Source organism: Hyperolius riggenbachi, chromosome 1 (genome assembly GCF_040937935.1).
Source record: "Hyperolius riggenbachi isolate aHypRig1 chromosome 1, aHypRig1.pri, whole genome shotgun sequence".
Taxonomy (NCBI): domain Eukaryota; kingdom Metazoa; phylum Chordata; class Amphibia; order Anura; family Hyperoliidae; genus Hyperolius; species Hyperolius riggenbachi.
In genome coordinates this window covers 429,693,463-429,709,635 of record NC_090646.1, presented here as the reverse complement: position 1 = coordinate 429,709,635, position 16,173 = coordinate 429,693,463, and the positions used below count along the sequence as shown (strand labels likewise).

Genomic DNA, 16,173 nt, shown 5'->3' with positions numbered 1-16,173 from the left:
AGGTCTGGAAATGGTCCTTCTCCACAATCTTCCTCAGGGTTCGGTCACCTCTTCTCGTTGTGCAGCGTTTTCTGCCACACTTTTTCCTTCCCACAGACTTCTCACTGAGGTGCCTTGATACAGCACACTGGGAACAGCCTATTCGTTCAGAAATTTCTTTCTGTGTCTTACCCTCTTGCTTGAGGGTGTCAATGATGGCCTTCTGGACGGCAGTCAGGTCGGCAGTCTAATTCAAAGAGGCAAGCGCTCACGGTGTGTCTTGAACCCCAAGCATTTGCATATAAAATGGGATCACAGAGGTAAACTCCTTGTTGACATGAGAATAGGAGGCCAGTAAAAGTCAAGACCATAGGTTCACAGGCAAAAGTCCACAGATTCAGGCTATCAAGCCCACAATATGCGAAAGTTCAATTTTCATAGGGTAAGAGGTTCCTCAATGAAACAGAGATGGCCACCACCACACCCTTTGTGTGCCACTCACCGCATCCACTGACCAACCGGTCAGTATAGGCCTTGGGACAGTTCCCGGGTCGTCCCCCACCTCTTAGGCAATATCAGCAAACTTCCTCTCAAACAAGTTCTTCAGTATATAACCACCTCAGAAGGAAGAACTCCACATAGCGTAATACCGTTTTTAAAAATGAATTTATTAAAAAAACCAATGCACTCACATGTTCCAGGATTTAAAATCGCTCAGAGTTTTATCAACGGGCTCTCCCCCGTAATGATGGCCTAGGCTGGCAGGCTTCCGTCCTACTGGGCTCTATCCCGATCACCGCCGCGCGCTCTGTGTTTTAGGGGTCCCTTCTTAGGTCAATCTCGCCTCCACGCCGTTCCGTTGCACGCCAGTCCACTTCCGCATCAGGCTCCGCCCTATCGATTTCGTCACATGTGACTCATCAGGGGCATGGAGCCTGATGCGTATAGCGGACATTTGTATGGGTCAATACGTCACTACGCAAGCATTCTGACCCTCCTCTCCCCAAGCGTATGCCATGTACCCTTGCGTGGATACTCTGTAATAGCTAGATACTCTATTTCCCTCGGTGCCTGCAAGCCTGCCATCTTGTGTCCAATAATCAAACTGCAGGTTCCATAATACTTTATAAGATACATCTAAAATAACATTTAAAAGCTGTACTCTTCTCTACATCCTATCATCCATCTCCTGATGTTAAAGGATGGTGTAGGCATCTGATTTTATACAGTTCATACATTTCTCAATTTTAAAAGATTTTAAAAGAACAGCTACACCTAATTACATAGCATTTTAATACATTTCAACCTATGCTTAAGGAATTACTATCCCTATCAGCCACCCTACTGGAGGAAAAATTGGTTCGTTTTCAGAAAGAAACATCATCATACATTGTTATGTTACATGAAAGCCACTTCACTCAGCTCCAGGGAGGCTCACATCCATACCCACTACCCCAAAACCTGTATATACCCCAATCCCACAATCTTTAACCCCCTACACCTAGATTTCGGTCCCAGATTAATTTGAGCCCGCCTCTCCAGGTCTGGCGAGATGGCCCTCATGTCTCACCACATCACTCCAAAACCCCTATTTACTTTCATGTTGTATTGGTCTACCCCCCTGTATCCGGGTCCCGGGGTGCATGCGCACACATCACACCCCTAGTCACCCAGAAAACATACCAGGTCAATATCTATGTTTAAACCATCAGGTCTGAGTGTACCCATCCTGTGTATCCACCTGGTCTCCTCCTGCGAGACCCTTTTGGTCCTATTACTTCCCCTCCAGTCGGGCAAAATCTTTTGGAGTGCGCAAAACGAGAGGTCTTTAGGGTTGCAATTATGGTGGCTCCCAAAATGCGCCGATACTCCATGATTGGGGTAACCTTTCAGGATATTACGGATATGCTCACCCATCCTTTCCTTAAGGGTCCTAGTGGTCCTTCCTATGTACTGCCACCCACATGTACACCAGGCAAGGTACACTACAAACCTGTCATTGCAGCTGATAAACTCCTGTATTTTGTAAATTCTCCCATTACTAAATGATGTTACCCTATCTATTCTGGTTGGGTTTGCTTCTCTGCATGCCCTACAACCTCTGCATGGAAAGAAGCCTGCTGTCTGCCACCCTTGCATGCGTGGAACTTTTTTTGGTTCCACGCAGCTTGGTGCTAATATTTGTTTTAAATTTTGGGCCTTCCTATAAATAAATTTAGGTTTGGGGGGAATAAGGCTCCTCAAGGTTAGGTCCGTTTCCAGGATCCCCCAATGTTGTCTTATTATGTTCTGAAGTTTCTTATATTGAGTATTGAACCCCGTAATGAATGCAAAGTCAAAAACTCCCCCCTCCTCTCTTTTCTCATTATTTTTCAACAATACCTGTCTGTCCATACATCCAACCCTTTCTATTTCGTTTTGTAAATCTCCCTCAATGTATCCCTTCTCCATAAATCTATTCTTTAAGATATCTGCCTGTGCATAATAGTCATGGATTTTTGAACAATTCCGCTTCATTCTCAAAAATTGTCCCTTAGGGATTGCTTTTATCCAGGCAGGGTGGTGACAACTATTAGTTGAGATATATCCGTTTCTGTCAGTTTCTTTAAAAAAGCTCTTAGTTCCCATCATATTTCCATCTCGCATTATCTCTAAATCCAAGAACTGAATGGACTCCTTGCTATGCTCCATTGTGAGGGAGATGCCCAAATTGTTAAGTTGCTCGACAAAAATTTCCAAACTCTCTCTTGTCCTCCCCCCCACACAAAAAACAGATCATCAATAAATCTCCGCCACATTCTTACTTACTTAGGTCGGCAGTCTAATGCTACGTACACACATGCGACAACGATCGTTCGTTAAGAACGACGAACGAACTTTTAATTGATGAAAGAACGACCTAAGTAAAGGTAGTTTTAAAATGTGTGTAACGATCTGATCGTTAGAACGAACGTTACATCACAGAAAGCAACTATTGCGCCTGCGCATAAAAATGAGAAGTTCCATGGAGAAATAGTGAAATGCGCATGTCAAGCCTAGTACGAACGATCGTTTCCAACGATGTACTACTTTTGCAAACGATCGTCGTTGGTTAAAATCCGCTGAGACAGAACTTTCTTTTGTAGCGATTTGGCTCGTTCGTCGTTTGCCTTAATAGTCGGTGGTTCGTTTTTTGTAACGATCGTCGTTGGTAAAGATCGGGGAACGATCGTTACAAACGACTATAGTCGCATGTGTGTACGCACCTTTACCCATGATTGCGGTTTTGAGTAATAAACCAGGCTGGAAGTTTTAAAAGCCTCAGGAATCTTTTGCAGGTGTTTAGAGTTAATTAGTTGATTCAGATGATTAGGTTAATAGCTCGTTTAGAGAACCTTTTCGTGATCTGCTAATTTTTTGATAGGAATTTTGGGTTTTCATGAGCTGTATGCCAAAATCCTCAATATTAAAACAATAAAAGGCTTTGAACTACTTCAGTTGTGTGTAATGAATCTAAAATATATCAGTCTACAGTTTATCAGTACATTACAGAAAATAATGAACTTTATCACAATATGCTAATTTTTTGAGAAGATCCTGTATATTGATCTGCTGCTGGTGATAGGTCTTGGTAAATAACTTCTAATGCTTAGGGCTACAATTGTGAGACTGTTGCCTTTACACACGTTACCTTTTTTTTAAATGGTATGTTCAGTTTTAAAAACAGTGGCCCATGCCTGCAGGGTATGCAACATAAGCACCAGGTTTCTGCTTTCTGAGGGGGTGATCTCATCTGCAGCAGTCTAGATTCTGCCTGCGTACTGCACAACCTGTGATCTGTGATCATACCAAAAACATACAAATAAGGTAGTTGGCTTCCCCTAAAATTAGCCCTTGACTATATAATACATAAACTACATAAATAAACATATGGCTATGGTAGGGATTAGATTATAAGCTCCTCTGAGGGACAGTTAAATGACAAGACCGTATACTCTGCACAGCGCTGCGGAAGATGTCGATGGCGCTATATAATACATGGTGATGATCTAAAACCACTTTTGGGACTATTCACCAAAATGTGTGTAGAATCACATGCTTTTTTTTTTTTTGTGTGTGTTATTTAGCTAAATATGCTGGAGCCTAACCAGTTCTGGGTAATGCATGTAATTTGTGTAAAAGGTACACTCCACTAAGAATAAAGCTTGGTACACCCTTTCAATTTATGATTGGCCAATCGCTGACCAATTTTACCACCTCCATGTAGTATTAGAGCTTACCTACACAATCTGCTCATAGTAGTCAATATCTGTTAACCCTCACACTAAAAAAGGTGGTAAAATTTGGTCAGTGATTGGCCAATCATAATTGAAAGGGTGTACCAGGCTTTAGAAGTGTACATTTGCAGTTCATATACTCCATATCTTTCTCACTTCAGGTTTCCTTTTAAAGGGACTCTGTGATCACCGCTTTGATGTTAGGATCATCCGTATGTGTGTGTAATTTCATGTAAAATGGTTTTGGATTTTAATGTAATCCCTGTCCTTTAAAGAGAACCCAAGGTGGGCAGATGGGACACAGAGGCATGTTCTCTGCCTCCTGACCTGCCTCTGTGTCCCCACACCGCCGCTCTCTCCCCCAACCCCCTGCCGCAATATAGCCCCCCCGAGATTAGCAACGATATTTGTTGCTATCTGAGAGGTAAACCTTGAGAGCAATTCCCTGTTTAAAACGCCCGCCAGGGGTGTTCCTTCAGGTTTTACAGATCTGCCTTTGGGCAGCTCTCTCTCCTTGGCCATGCCCCCTGCTGATCCCCTCCCTTCCTGCAGGCTATGAGAGACGGTCACCAAAGTGAAAGTGGGTCATTGCGGCCCACAAGAGCGGCGGTTTTTGCGGCTACCTGATCTGCTTAGCCCTGCGAATCAGGTAGCCTACTTCATTTTTTTTTATTTTTTTTTGAGCCCACCTCTGGCTTTCCTTAAATGTATAGCAAATATCCCTCAAGATTTAAGGTCTTCAGTTCCTATTCAACTGTACAAATATATTGCATTACTGGTTTCAGTTTTATAGAGCTGCAGCACAGAGCTCTGGTTCTACTCCTCTGTCTGCACTTCCAGCTCTTTGCTTTTCTAACATTAGCACTCCAATCCAATTACTACAGCTTCACCAGTATGATGAATGAGGCCTTGTACCACTTGACAGTGCAGCAGAAAGAAAGTACATACATTTCCACTCGGCAAAACAATCAAGAGCCCGAAGATTACCTTATTACTTTATGATCCCAGAAGGAGACATGCTGTGTCCAATCTCACTTCCAACCTCCTTTTTCTTCTCGGACATAACTTGTTCTAAATAACCTGCTGGACATATCACTGCTATTAAATCTTTTTCTCTATTTTCTAACTCTGCCATTTCCAGTCTGTGTCCTTTTACCCAAGTATGCTTCCTTCTACAAAATTACAGCCACTCTTAATGTTTGTTTTTTGTTTTTTATATTCTATCTTAGATGGTACCATTACAAGATGACAAAAAGAAACAGAAGTTGTCTTTCAGCCCTCAATCAGGTATGTTGTATTAAATCAATATTTTTTGTTTGGGACAGGTTGCTTTGAACTAAAATGCAAACTTTTCATTTTTCCTGTAAAAGGTGAGCTTGGCTTATGCCCATTACACCATCCAAGCCTTCCACTAACTACAGCCTCACTATTGATACTGTAATATGACTGGCTAGTATATAAGGTGATGTGTGAAAGTCATCCTGTGACCAACTAGGGGAATATGGAAGAGGCAGGCACAATGTACAACTCCTCCAAGGCATCTTTCGCACATAAAAGAATTCACTTGCGATGCTGCACATCTAATGGTCAATGGCATCGCATTTTGACTTTCATCGTTGTGCATGGTTTTAATTTTTTCCCTCCTTCTGCAGAAAAAAAAACTGCCTACTTTTTTGTGCTTTTATTTATTTTTTAACTGGCATGCGTTTTGCTTACAATGTAAGTGAATGGAAGGCAGAAAAATCGAATTTGTTACATGAAAATAGTGTCTGATTTTGAAGTTTATTTCGATTCATTGTCATGTAAATGGATTATTTGATATGCAAAGGAAACTCACAAAATGCAAAATTTCAAATATGAAAAATGCACAGATAAGTGAAGGCAGCTGACTGGTCCAGTGGCGTCCCTACCGTAGGGCGCAGGGGGGCGTGGCGCACCGGGTGCCAGACACCCAGGGGGGTGTCGCCACGACCCCCCACAGCAGCACAGCAGGAGGGGGAAGCAGGGCTAGAAGGAGGGGCTGTAGAGGCAGCGGTGGGGAGGGGGGACATATCCCCTCTCCCTCACCTGGGACCTCTCCTTCTGCCTCTCTCTCCCCCTCCAGAAATTAGCGGCGACAAGTGCGGGGCGGCCGGAGGCGTATGGACAATTACCTGATTTCCGCGTTCCAAGCGTGGAGCGCAGCATCATGACGTTACAGGTCTCCGTCTTCAATGCCGCCCACTGTTCTTCCTGATTAGCGGAAGCACAGTGGGCGGCATTGAAGACGGAGACCTGTAACGTCATGACGCTGCGCTCCATGCTTGGAACGCGGAAATCAGGTGAGTAATTGTCCATACGCCTCCGGCCGCCCCGCACTTGTCGCCGATATTCTGGAGAGGGGGGAGAGAGGCAGAAGGAGGGGTCCCAGGTGAGGGACCCCTCCACAGCCCCTCCATCTAGCCCTGCTTCCCACTCCTGGGGCACCTACACTGGGGGCAACTATATTAGCTTACTGGGGGCAACTGTGCTTACTGGGGGCAACTGTGCTTACTGGGGGCAACTGTGCTTACTGGGGGCAACTATACTAGCCTTACTGGGGCAACTATACTAGCTAATACTTTAAGTTACAGTTAGCTCCACCCTCATCTGGTCATGACCACGCCCATTTTTTGCAGCGAAGCATGCCGCAGGTTGTGGCCACGCCCATTATTTTAGGGGGGGGGGCGGGTGTCTTTTAATACCCAGCACCGGGTGCTAAGTGCCCTAGGTACGCCACTGTACTGGTAATTATCTCTGATGCATTGTCTTCTGGTTATCTCCTGCTGAGTAGAACAATGCTTAATTGCTGGCAGATAGATGGTTAGATAATTTCCAACATGTTGGAAATTATCTATCTGGCAGGTAAATCGAACAGAAAATTGTATGACGTGTACGAGGCATTATGCTGGGAATACACGTTACTTTTTTTGCGAAGAATCGCTCAGATAGATGCCTTCCATGGTTTTTTTTTTTTTTTTTTTTTTTTTCCCGCTCGACTCTGTTCTGCTCGATATCTCATAGAAGTGAATGGAAAAAAGATAAGAAACGAATGGCTGATCGTGTGCTGAATCGAAAGCGAAAAACATAACTTGTATTCCCAGCATTAGACTTTAGTCATGTCCCATAGCTGATGAAGTAAAAGTGAAGCGACCTTAACCACTTCACGGCTCCAGTACAGTATATCTACTCCCCTGCAGACTTCATCTAACCGCCCAGGGGAGTAAATATACGTACTCCCGCTGCTACCACTACTGTACCCGCTCCCACTTATTTGTGCGCTCGTTCATGTTGCCATCTGCCCACCAGGAGATCAATGAATGGGAAAGCAATTCCTAATCATTGATCTAAGTCCCCATAGCAATTATCGGCACCTTTTATGAGAAGCTGCACGATCATTCTAATAAACGTTTCCCATCCTCAGTACACTTTCTGTAAGCATACATATTTCGCTTACAGGACGTATAAAAAAAAAAGACTTAGGCCATCTTGTGGCCAAATAGTAAAACTACATCTAAAAGCAATTTTTTTGAATGCAAAGACCTGTTTTTACATTTTAAATTAACCCCTCACCTCCCACACTCCCCAATAGTTACCAACATTGTAAATTTATTTTATTTTACTTTTCTAAAAAAAAAAAAAAAAATTATGGAAAATGCATAAATAGTTTTCTTAGGGACTGAACTTTTTTTTAATATGTATGTCAAGAGGCTATAATACTGTTACTTTATAAATTATGGGCTTTTTATTAGTGATGGATGCAAAACTGAAAAAAAATGCATCTTTATTTCCTAATAAAATATTGGCGCCAGACATTGTGATAGAGACATCGTTGAAATGGTGTAATAACCGGTACAAATGGGCAAATAAATGACATGGATTTTTATTATGGTAGCATGCATTATTTAAAAATTATAATGGCCGAAAACTGAAAAATAAGGATTTTTTCCATTTTTTTTTCTTATTTTTCCATTAAAAAACATTTAGAATAAAATTCTTGGCATAATGTACCACCCAAAGTAAGCGTAATTAGTGATAAAAAAAAACACATTTTACACATTTCATTCTGATAAGTGGAGATAAAGTTATTTGCAAATGAATGGAAGGAGCTGAAAGGTGAAAATTGCTTGGATGCTGAAGGGGTAAAACCCCTCAGTTGTGAAGTGGTTAAAGAGACACTGAAGCGGGGGAAAAATATGATTTGTATGTGTAGTACAGCTAAGAAATAAAACATTAGGAGCAGAGACATAAGTCCAATATTGTTTCTAGTACAGGAAGAGTTAAGAAACTCCAGTTATCTATGCAAAAGAGCGGTCTTCTGAAGCTTGTTATCTCAAGTGTCTGGCACTGTTTTTTTTTTTTTTTGTTTTTTTTTTCCCTTCAGAGAATAGTTTAAGGGCTCGTTTCCACTAGGGCGAATCCGCATGCGGGCACTGCATGCGGATTCGCATAGCTAATGTTAGTGGATGGGGCTGTTTCCACCTGTGCGGCGTGCGGGAGCGATTTGGAAGCGGGCCAAATCTGCACGGCGGGACCCACAGTTTTCGCCTGCGTCGGGAATCCGTGCGAATCGCCGCTAATGTATTTAATAGTAAAAACGCATGCGTTTGGTACATGCGTTTTTACCCGCGATTTCGCGTGCGATTTCGCACCCTTCCCAATGTTATTTGGTCCTGGCAGTGTCATGGTTAATTTCGCATGGCACCCTGCCATGCGAAATCGCACGCGAAATCGCGGGTAAAAACGCATGCGGAAACGCACCCGCATGCGTTTTTACAAGCGTCGGAATGCCGGCGAAATCGCGTCGCACTAGTGGAAACGGGCCCTAAAAGTTCACTAGCCTGCTCTGTAAAATCATTTAGAATGCTGAGTAGTGTGTATAAACTGCAAATATTTGAGAATGATTCAGACCTATTTCACTGGTATAGTAGGTATCTCTACAAAGCACCCAGGGGATTTGGGTCCCCAAATGTTTGGACTTTAACCTAAGCAAATGGGAGCATCACAGGATTAATAGTATTTCTATCACTGGTGAACACATTTAAATGTGGCATGTATGCCTTGTCTACAGGAGTTTTGCACAGTAAGAAAGAAAGGTTGTTCCTCACACAACACTGTTCCAGGCATTGACTTTTATTCTTTGCTTAACATATGGGACATATGAACACTTAACATTCATTTTTATTTTTGGAAAAACTTGGCACAGATTCACTTTCAAGTTCATGGAGTACACTGATATAGTGCCAAGACTTCTCTTGCCATCGGTGAACCTTGGATTGCTTTGCGTTTGTATTAGGACATGTGTTTTTTTTTTTTTTTTTTTTTTTTTTGACCATTCATAAGTTTTTAACCAGGAAATTAAATAAACAGATGTTTGTTCCAGCCCCACCCACCCCCAACCAAACTATAAATATAAACTAAATTCTACTAAACTAAATTTACTAACAGGGACGGATCAAGACCAAGTTGCTCCTGGGGCAAGGTCAGGTTTTGGCGCCTAAAGTGCCATTCATTTTGCCGCCTTTTAAAGAATTCAACAAACTGCGCCTGGGGCAAGATACCCGCTTGCCCACCCCTAGTCCCTGCTTACTAAACCTGGTATGTCTGTGGTCTAGGGGCTTCCTAATGTCCTCCTGCACTGTCCCCCTTTATAAATGTAATTGGTGGCAGCCGCTAAGGTGGAGGAAAAGTAGATGCGTCTTATATTCCAAAGATATTGTAACAGATGCAGAGTGCGCAGGGAAGCACTTGCCCATCCAGTCACTATGTTCCTTTCCCCATTGCTCCAGCCTCTGTACACACAAGCCTTTTCTCTTCTGTAGCGGACAATTTTGCACTGTAGCCACTAGGTCCATAAGGCACCCATGCACTATAGAAACACCAGGTTTAGTGTGTTTGCTCGCTAACCCTAGGTGTGTCCTTTAAATGCGGAAAAATACAGTAGATATGTGCCTCAAAACTCCCAAGTTATACAGCCAGATGAAAATTATATTAATCCTTTTGAAAGGGTCTATCGTAATTGACCACTTCTGTGAAACTTTCTGGCATTATGATTATTTCTAGATTTAGGGTCTAAAAGCCATGCAACTTTTTCACAAGCTTTTAAACCCTGCTACCATTTCCTTAGGGATTGCCTGCATTTACAGGTGCCTGTGACATAACGCTCGCTATTGGTGTGGGGAGGGGAGGAAATGACCTCACCATTGGCTTCAGCTGGAGGGAGTAAAGATGGCCCCTGCCAGCGAACAGAATTCTCTCCATTTACCTTTTTTTTTTTTTTTTTTTTTTTTTTTTTTTTTTTTTTTTTTCCCCTTATTTTATAAAGTTAACTGAAATCAACACTTGGACCGTGCAATACACATGTTATGTAAGTAGAGCTAGTATTTATCTACTTGTATATGCCGTTTTTTTTATATGGCATAGTATGGCTTACAGCGCCTCTTAAAGTGAACCTCCGGACTAAAAATCGACTCAGCAGCACTGAAAAGGCCTGGTGTTTCTTTAACAGTTTCACAGCATCAGAACTTTGTTTCTCTTATACAAGCCTCATTTTTTAGCTGCACAGAAGAAAACTGCCCGGGCTTTTTTTCCCTGATGCTGTGCAAAGCATGATGGGATTTCTGATTTTGTTCTCGTTCTGCTGTTTTGGTGCAATTTTTTTTTTTTTTTTTTTTTTTTTTTACATTTTGAAATTGACATTTGGAGCCTAGCGCATGCAGCTGGGAGGGGTAATCAGGACACAGGACAGTTGGAACTGTGTCTCATGCTCCTTGTCACCTCCTTTCAACCAAAAAGATGGCTGCCCCCATGACAAAGATGGCATCCCCCATGAATCACAAACATTTGCCTGTTCTTTTAAAACAGGGTGGGTAAGAGATTATATTACCTATCTATTCTAATTTACATAACTAATGTAATTTAAAGACAGTATGTTTGTTTAGGCTGAAGTTCCCCTTTAAGGAGGTTGGCGCATGGTGTTCTTTTGGTCCCGTGTTGTAGTGCCTCTGGAGAGTTTTGGAAAATGTTGTAGTAACATTTTGTTTTCTATCTTTCAATCATGCTCTTATTTTAAAGCTTTTAACAATCCAACACTTTATTTTTTCCTTTTTCTCCAGGCAGCCTTTCTAGCAAATACATGTCTCAGGGAAAAGCCTCGCAGAGGAGGACACAGCAGGAACAGTAAAGGCAGAATGATGCTGCTAGTGATGGGAATTTAATCCGTCCAAGTGTATTCATTTTTACTTTGGTTATGGAATGAAGTTTACGTTGACATCAACTATACCTTCAGAACAGCAGCAAAGAAATTGGACACAATTAAATAATTATTTTAATCTCATTATGGCAAGTTTAAAACTTAAATGCATTTTTTTAATCATCTCTTACCATGGGCGTCTATTTCTTAATTTATTTTAAAGCTTTTAACTGACTGCCACAAATCAGTGTTTGCCGGAAAGTTAAAAACTATTCAGTTTAGACTGTATGGTGCCCTTTTTTGCCCATGTCCTTTTTAATTGCAGTGCTGCTCTATATGTCCTATATATAGCGCACCAACTGACTGATACTCCTTTTCCTTTCGCAGAAATTTAGATATTTTTGGAAGGTAAATTGATATTTATTGTGTCAGGAATACTTGTGTAAAAATTGTTTGAACAGCTGCTGTAGTTACAAACATGATTTTATTATAATGAATTGTGGATATCTTGGTTATTAGTCACCTTTTTATGTAAATACCTAATTGGATGTAATTGATGCATTTTTGTAATCCCCTCCCCCCCCATGACTTTTCCCTTACGCTTATCCATTTATATTCTGCAACACCTTAAGGCGAAATTGTAATTGCGTAGCTAACCCCCACCTTCTGTTGAACTGAAAGCTACTAAAATGGACACCTCCATAGGTACTTATTTCCTGCAGTTTGCTACTTCAGGGATTTTGTTCTTGCTTGTCTGCTACATGACTAGAAGCCAATGGTGGATCACCTGACCACAACTAAAGGAGAGACTGAACCAGTTGTGGATGAATGTTGATCCTTCCATTCAGCTAAGGTCAGCTAGATTTTGACCTGCGGATGTGTGGATGGAATTTTTTTTTTCCTAATACAGTGGCCAATTTTGGGGAAAATATGATCGATTATGTGATTCCATTTTACCCTGACAGGCAAGGAAAGACTTGGGCCTGTTTCCACTACATGCAGATTGGATGCAGAAAAACTGACTTCAATGAATGCCTATGGGAAAATCTGCATCAGAAAAAATGCGTTTAGTGGAAACAGGCCAATAGGCATTCATTGGAGTCTTTCTGCATCCAATCTGCGTGTAGTGGAAAAAGCCCCTTTTGGTTTATTTTATTTTATTTTTTTTGTGTGGTCATGTTACTGCTCAGTCTACAACTTCAGGGGCCATTTAATTTCATGCACAGACTACAGATTACCTAGAATTGGACCATAAGTGAAGGGAGGTGTTAGATTTGTGACTGCAGTGTCACTTTTAAGGTGCTTATCACATGGGAGATTTAGTTGCTGATACTAATCACTATTACTAAGATGCTAAGTAGTTGCTACTGATGTAGTAGTTCTTGCCAACTGTATGAACACATTAGTAGCAGCAGATTTACACCTTAGTAGACGTGACTAGTAGGAGCTACTTAGTGTCTCGTGACCTGGCTGTAAGATGGGCTTATCTCTGGGAAAAGGTATGTGTTTTTGTTTTTTGTTTTGTTTTTTGTTTGCTGCTAACAGTGGTTCTCCCTTTTCAACACTTATAACAAAGATGGTGAGTGATTAGGCTAAAAGCTTCTGACTTTAGGGTTCCCTATGCTGTTAAGGTTTTCATCTCTATACTTACCTCTAGATTTCTGCTTTCTTCAAAACACAATGGTGTGTGTGTGTGTGATCCATTAGAACCATGTCCAGTAGTGTTACTGTTTATGGCCACATTGCAGGATGCATTTCTAGTCTTGGTATTGAGACCACAAGACTGATGGCACATGTACTTCCAAATGCAGCACAATTTACCTGCATTTAGAAATAGATGTGCTTTACAATATAAAACTAATTTTACAGCAATTGTTCCCAACTTTAATTTTAATCCGTGGGCACAAATTTTTTTTTATTTTTACACCCCACTCACTTTCTAATAATGGCCTTTTGTTGAGATATGAAGTTGCAAAAGTAGATCTAATTGCTGTAAAAGGTCACATTTATGACACCCTTTACTATCCAGTATCCATACATCTATCACTTTTTACCGATTCAAGACACACAACCCTAACCAGCTCTGAGGGCTTCATGGGCCACTGCTTTTCTAGCCTGTGGAATCGTGCCTCTTCTCCAGAGCTGGAGATGGCTGACAAGTGCCAGGCATGTGACTGCTGCTGTTTCAGAAACTTATACTTGCCTGTGGCTGGACTTGACAAATGAGGCTGAGCCATGCTATTTGATTATGGTACATTTACTGTCAAGTAAAGATTCCACAAAGTAAGCAGATCTATGTATCCTTTAGGGCCCGTTTCCACTATCGCAAATTCGCATGTGTTTGCCGCATGCGAATTCGCATAGCCAATACAAGTGGATGGGACTGTTTCCACTTGTCAGGATTTCTGAGCGTTTTCGTCCGCGTGAAAAATTTGCATGGCAGAGCCATCAGAATTCACATACCGCTGTGCGGGTGTATGCGAATTCGCATGGAATCAATGGAAAAGCACACAGGCACTGCCAGGGCTAAATTCTCATACAGCATCATTCATGCGAATTCTCATACACCCGCATGCAAATTTTTACTGCGGCGATTCGCACCGCACAAGGGGAAATGGGCCCTCACACTGATTAACTGAGTGCAGTGATTCTCAAGCATTCTGATGTCCCACAAGTGTCGTACAGACCAATGTTGCATGGTCTCCAGCCCTGAGATGTGGCTTCCATTTCCAGTAAATTATGTTTTTGTTTACTTTGTTAGTGAAAAGTTTTCAGCACCTGTTTGACTTGGCTAAAACGGTCTATGGACTGTGGAACTTTGGTAACCACTTTATTGGACAAAACCAGAGATGCAATGGAATCAAACACCGCTTTCTATACAGAATCTTTAACAAAAGACAAATGTAACATACTGAGCCTTTTTTTTCCCCCAGTATGTTGCAAATCCAATACCTCTGCAAAATTGCTGCTAGGTTTCAGAATATCTGATGTGCTCCAAATGACTGCCCAGTTTTCAATCTGTGACATGTCCATTGGGCAGATCTTTATGTGCTTAATTACCAAAGTTCAGCAGGAAGAGTTGCAGAATATAAGGGTGCATACACACATGCAATTTTTATTGGCCAATCATTGACAAATTTTACCACCTTACATTTGGTAAGAGCGCTTACTTTATATAATCTGCTCTAGCATTCAAAATCTTTTGGCCCTCATAGAACATGGAAGTGGTAAAATTGACCAAAGTATGGTACACCCCTTCAATTTCAGTTGGAAAATGTTACCACCTCCATGCTGTATGAGGGTTAAAAGATTTTTGAATACTATAAACAGTTTGTGTAGGTAAACTCTCATATTGGAGATGGTACAATTTGGTCAGTGATTGGCCAATCAAAATAGGATGTGTATTAAGCCTTATACTTCGGATCCTCCAACTTGCATTTTTTTGAAACTGGGAGTGTCTGGTTGCTACACTAACAAAATTTCCTCCAACCTTGATAAATGATGCCTGCTGTGACTTGATATTCTTTCCTATTTTGTAAAATGCAATATTCTGGAGATGAAAAGAATCATATTGGAAACAATGGTGTTTTAAGAAATCTTGGGGTGAGTTGTTAATTTACAAAACAAAATGGTCAATCAAAACGGCAACTTCTCTGATTTGTACACTCAAATGTGAGATTTAAGCTTATAAAGGCAATATAGATTTTTCATTTTCTAGGAATGATGCATCAATAGTAACTCAGGCTTTTTCAGTAAGGCAGTACAATGCTGCAACCCATAGCACCTACCGTATTAAGAATTTCAATTTGTTAAACATGAATTCTCTATTGAAATAGAGTAATATACTTGCACAATTCTGTATGCCTTGTTAAATTAATAAGGTGGTGTTGTGTGTACTTTCCCCTTCAGAAAAATGTGCTAAATGATGATCACCAGTGGCCTTAAAATTAATTGTGCGATTTCCCCCAAATTTTGTCTTTTTTCAGACATAAGCCACAGTTTTAAGTTTCTGCTTTTATGTTTTACATCTTCCTCAGTTTTTATGCATTCTTTTAAGCAATGTCAACCAGTCTTTGCAATATGTGTGCAGTATGTCCTATTACATGGTTGGAAGCAATTAAAAATGTATCTGGGAAACCAAAAAGATTAAAATCATTGTGCTTCCTTGTACACAGTTAAGTTGTTGGTTGTTTCATTTTGAATAAGCGTTGTTCACAGTAACCACTATATGGGCATTCTGATACTGAATAAGTAGTGAAAAGAGCATGCCTAATGATTGATATAACCAACACTGGAGAAAGGTGACATTTCCATGACCTTGATCTATATTGGTAAAAAAACAAGCTTCATGCTCCTTTTTGGTGCTCAGTTGTGCGTGGGTTAATCTTTCAAGGCTAGATGGCACATAGGATGTGTGTCTGAAGAAGGTTTTTGGATTACAAGCATGCACTAAATCTTTCGGGTTGGGCAATAATTGGTATCATTCTAATATGTCACAGTGGGAGGAGTGAGTCAGGAGAGCAGTGCACTCAGTCGATTCGATCCACTGGGCTAAAAGCAGGCCGGGGGGCATCAAGGGCTGCTGTACTTGTGCTAGTTTCTCTACAGAGGCAGAGTGTCCTCTACCATGTGTACAGATTGCTCAGCAAGCTCATGGTGAACCAGATCACGTAGGAGTGTGTAAGGGTTTAAAAAGGACGAAAAAGCCCTCTTAAAATGCTACACAAA

The 16,173-nt window shown here is 41.3% G+C and overlaps 1 protein-coding gene across 1 annotated transcript in view; it reads left to right on the top strand.

Moving 5' to 3' along the window:
* TUT7 (terminal uridylyl transferase 7) overlaps positions 1-15,624 on the top strand; it is a 110,234-nt gene extending 94,610 nt beyond the window's left edge. The window contains exons 28-29 of the mRNA XM_068237196.1: positions 5,465-5,522; positions 11,369-15,624. Of these exons, the coding sequence (XP_068093297.1) occupies positions 5,465-5,522; positions 11,369-11,436 (126 nt within the window). The 3' untranslated portion in view covers positions 11,437-15,624. The remainder of the gene's footprint in view (positions 1-5,464; positions 5,523-11,368) is intronic.
* Positions 15,625-16,173: the final 549 nt, after the last annotated feature.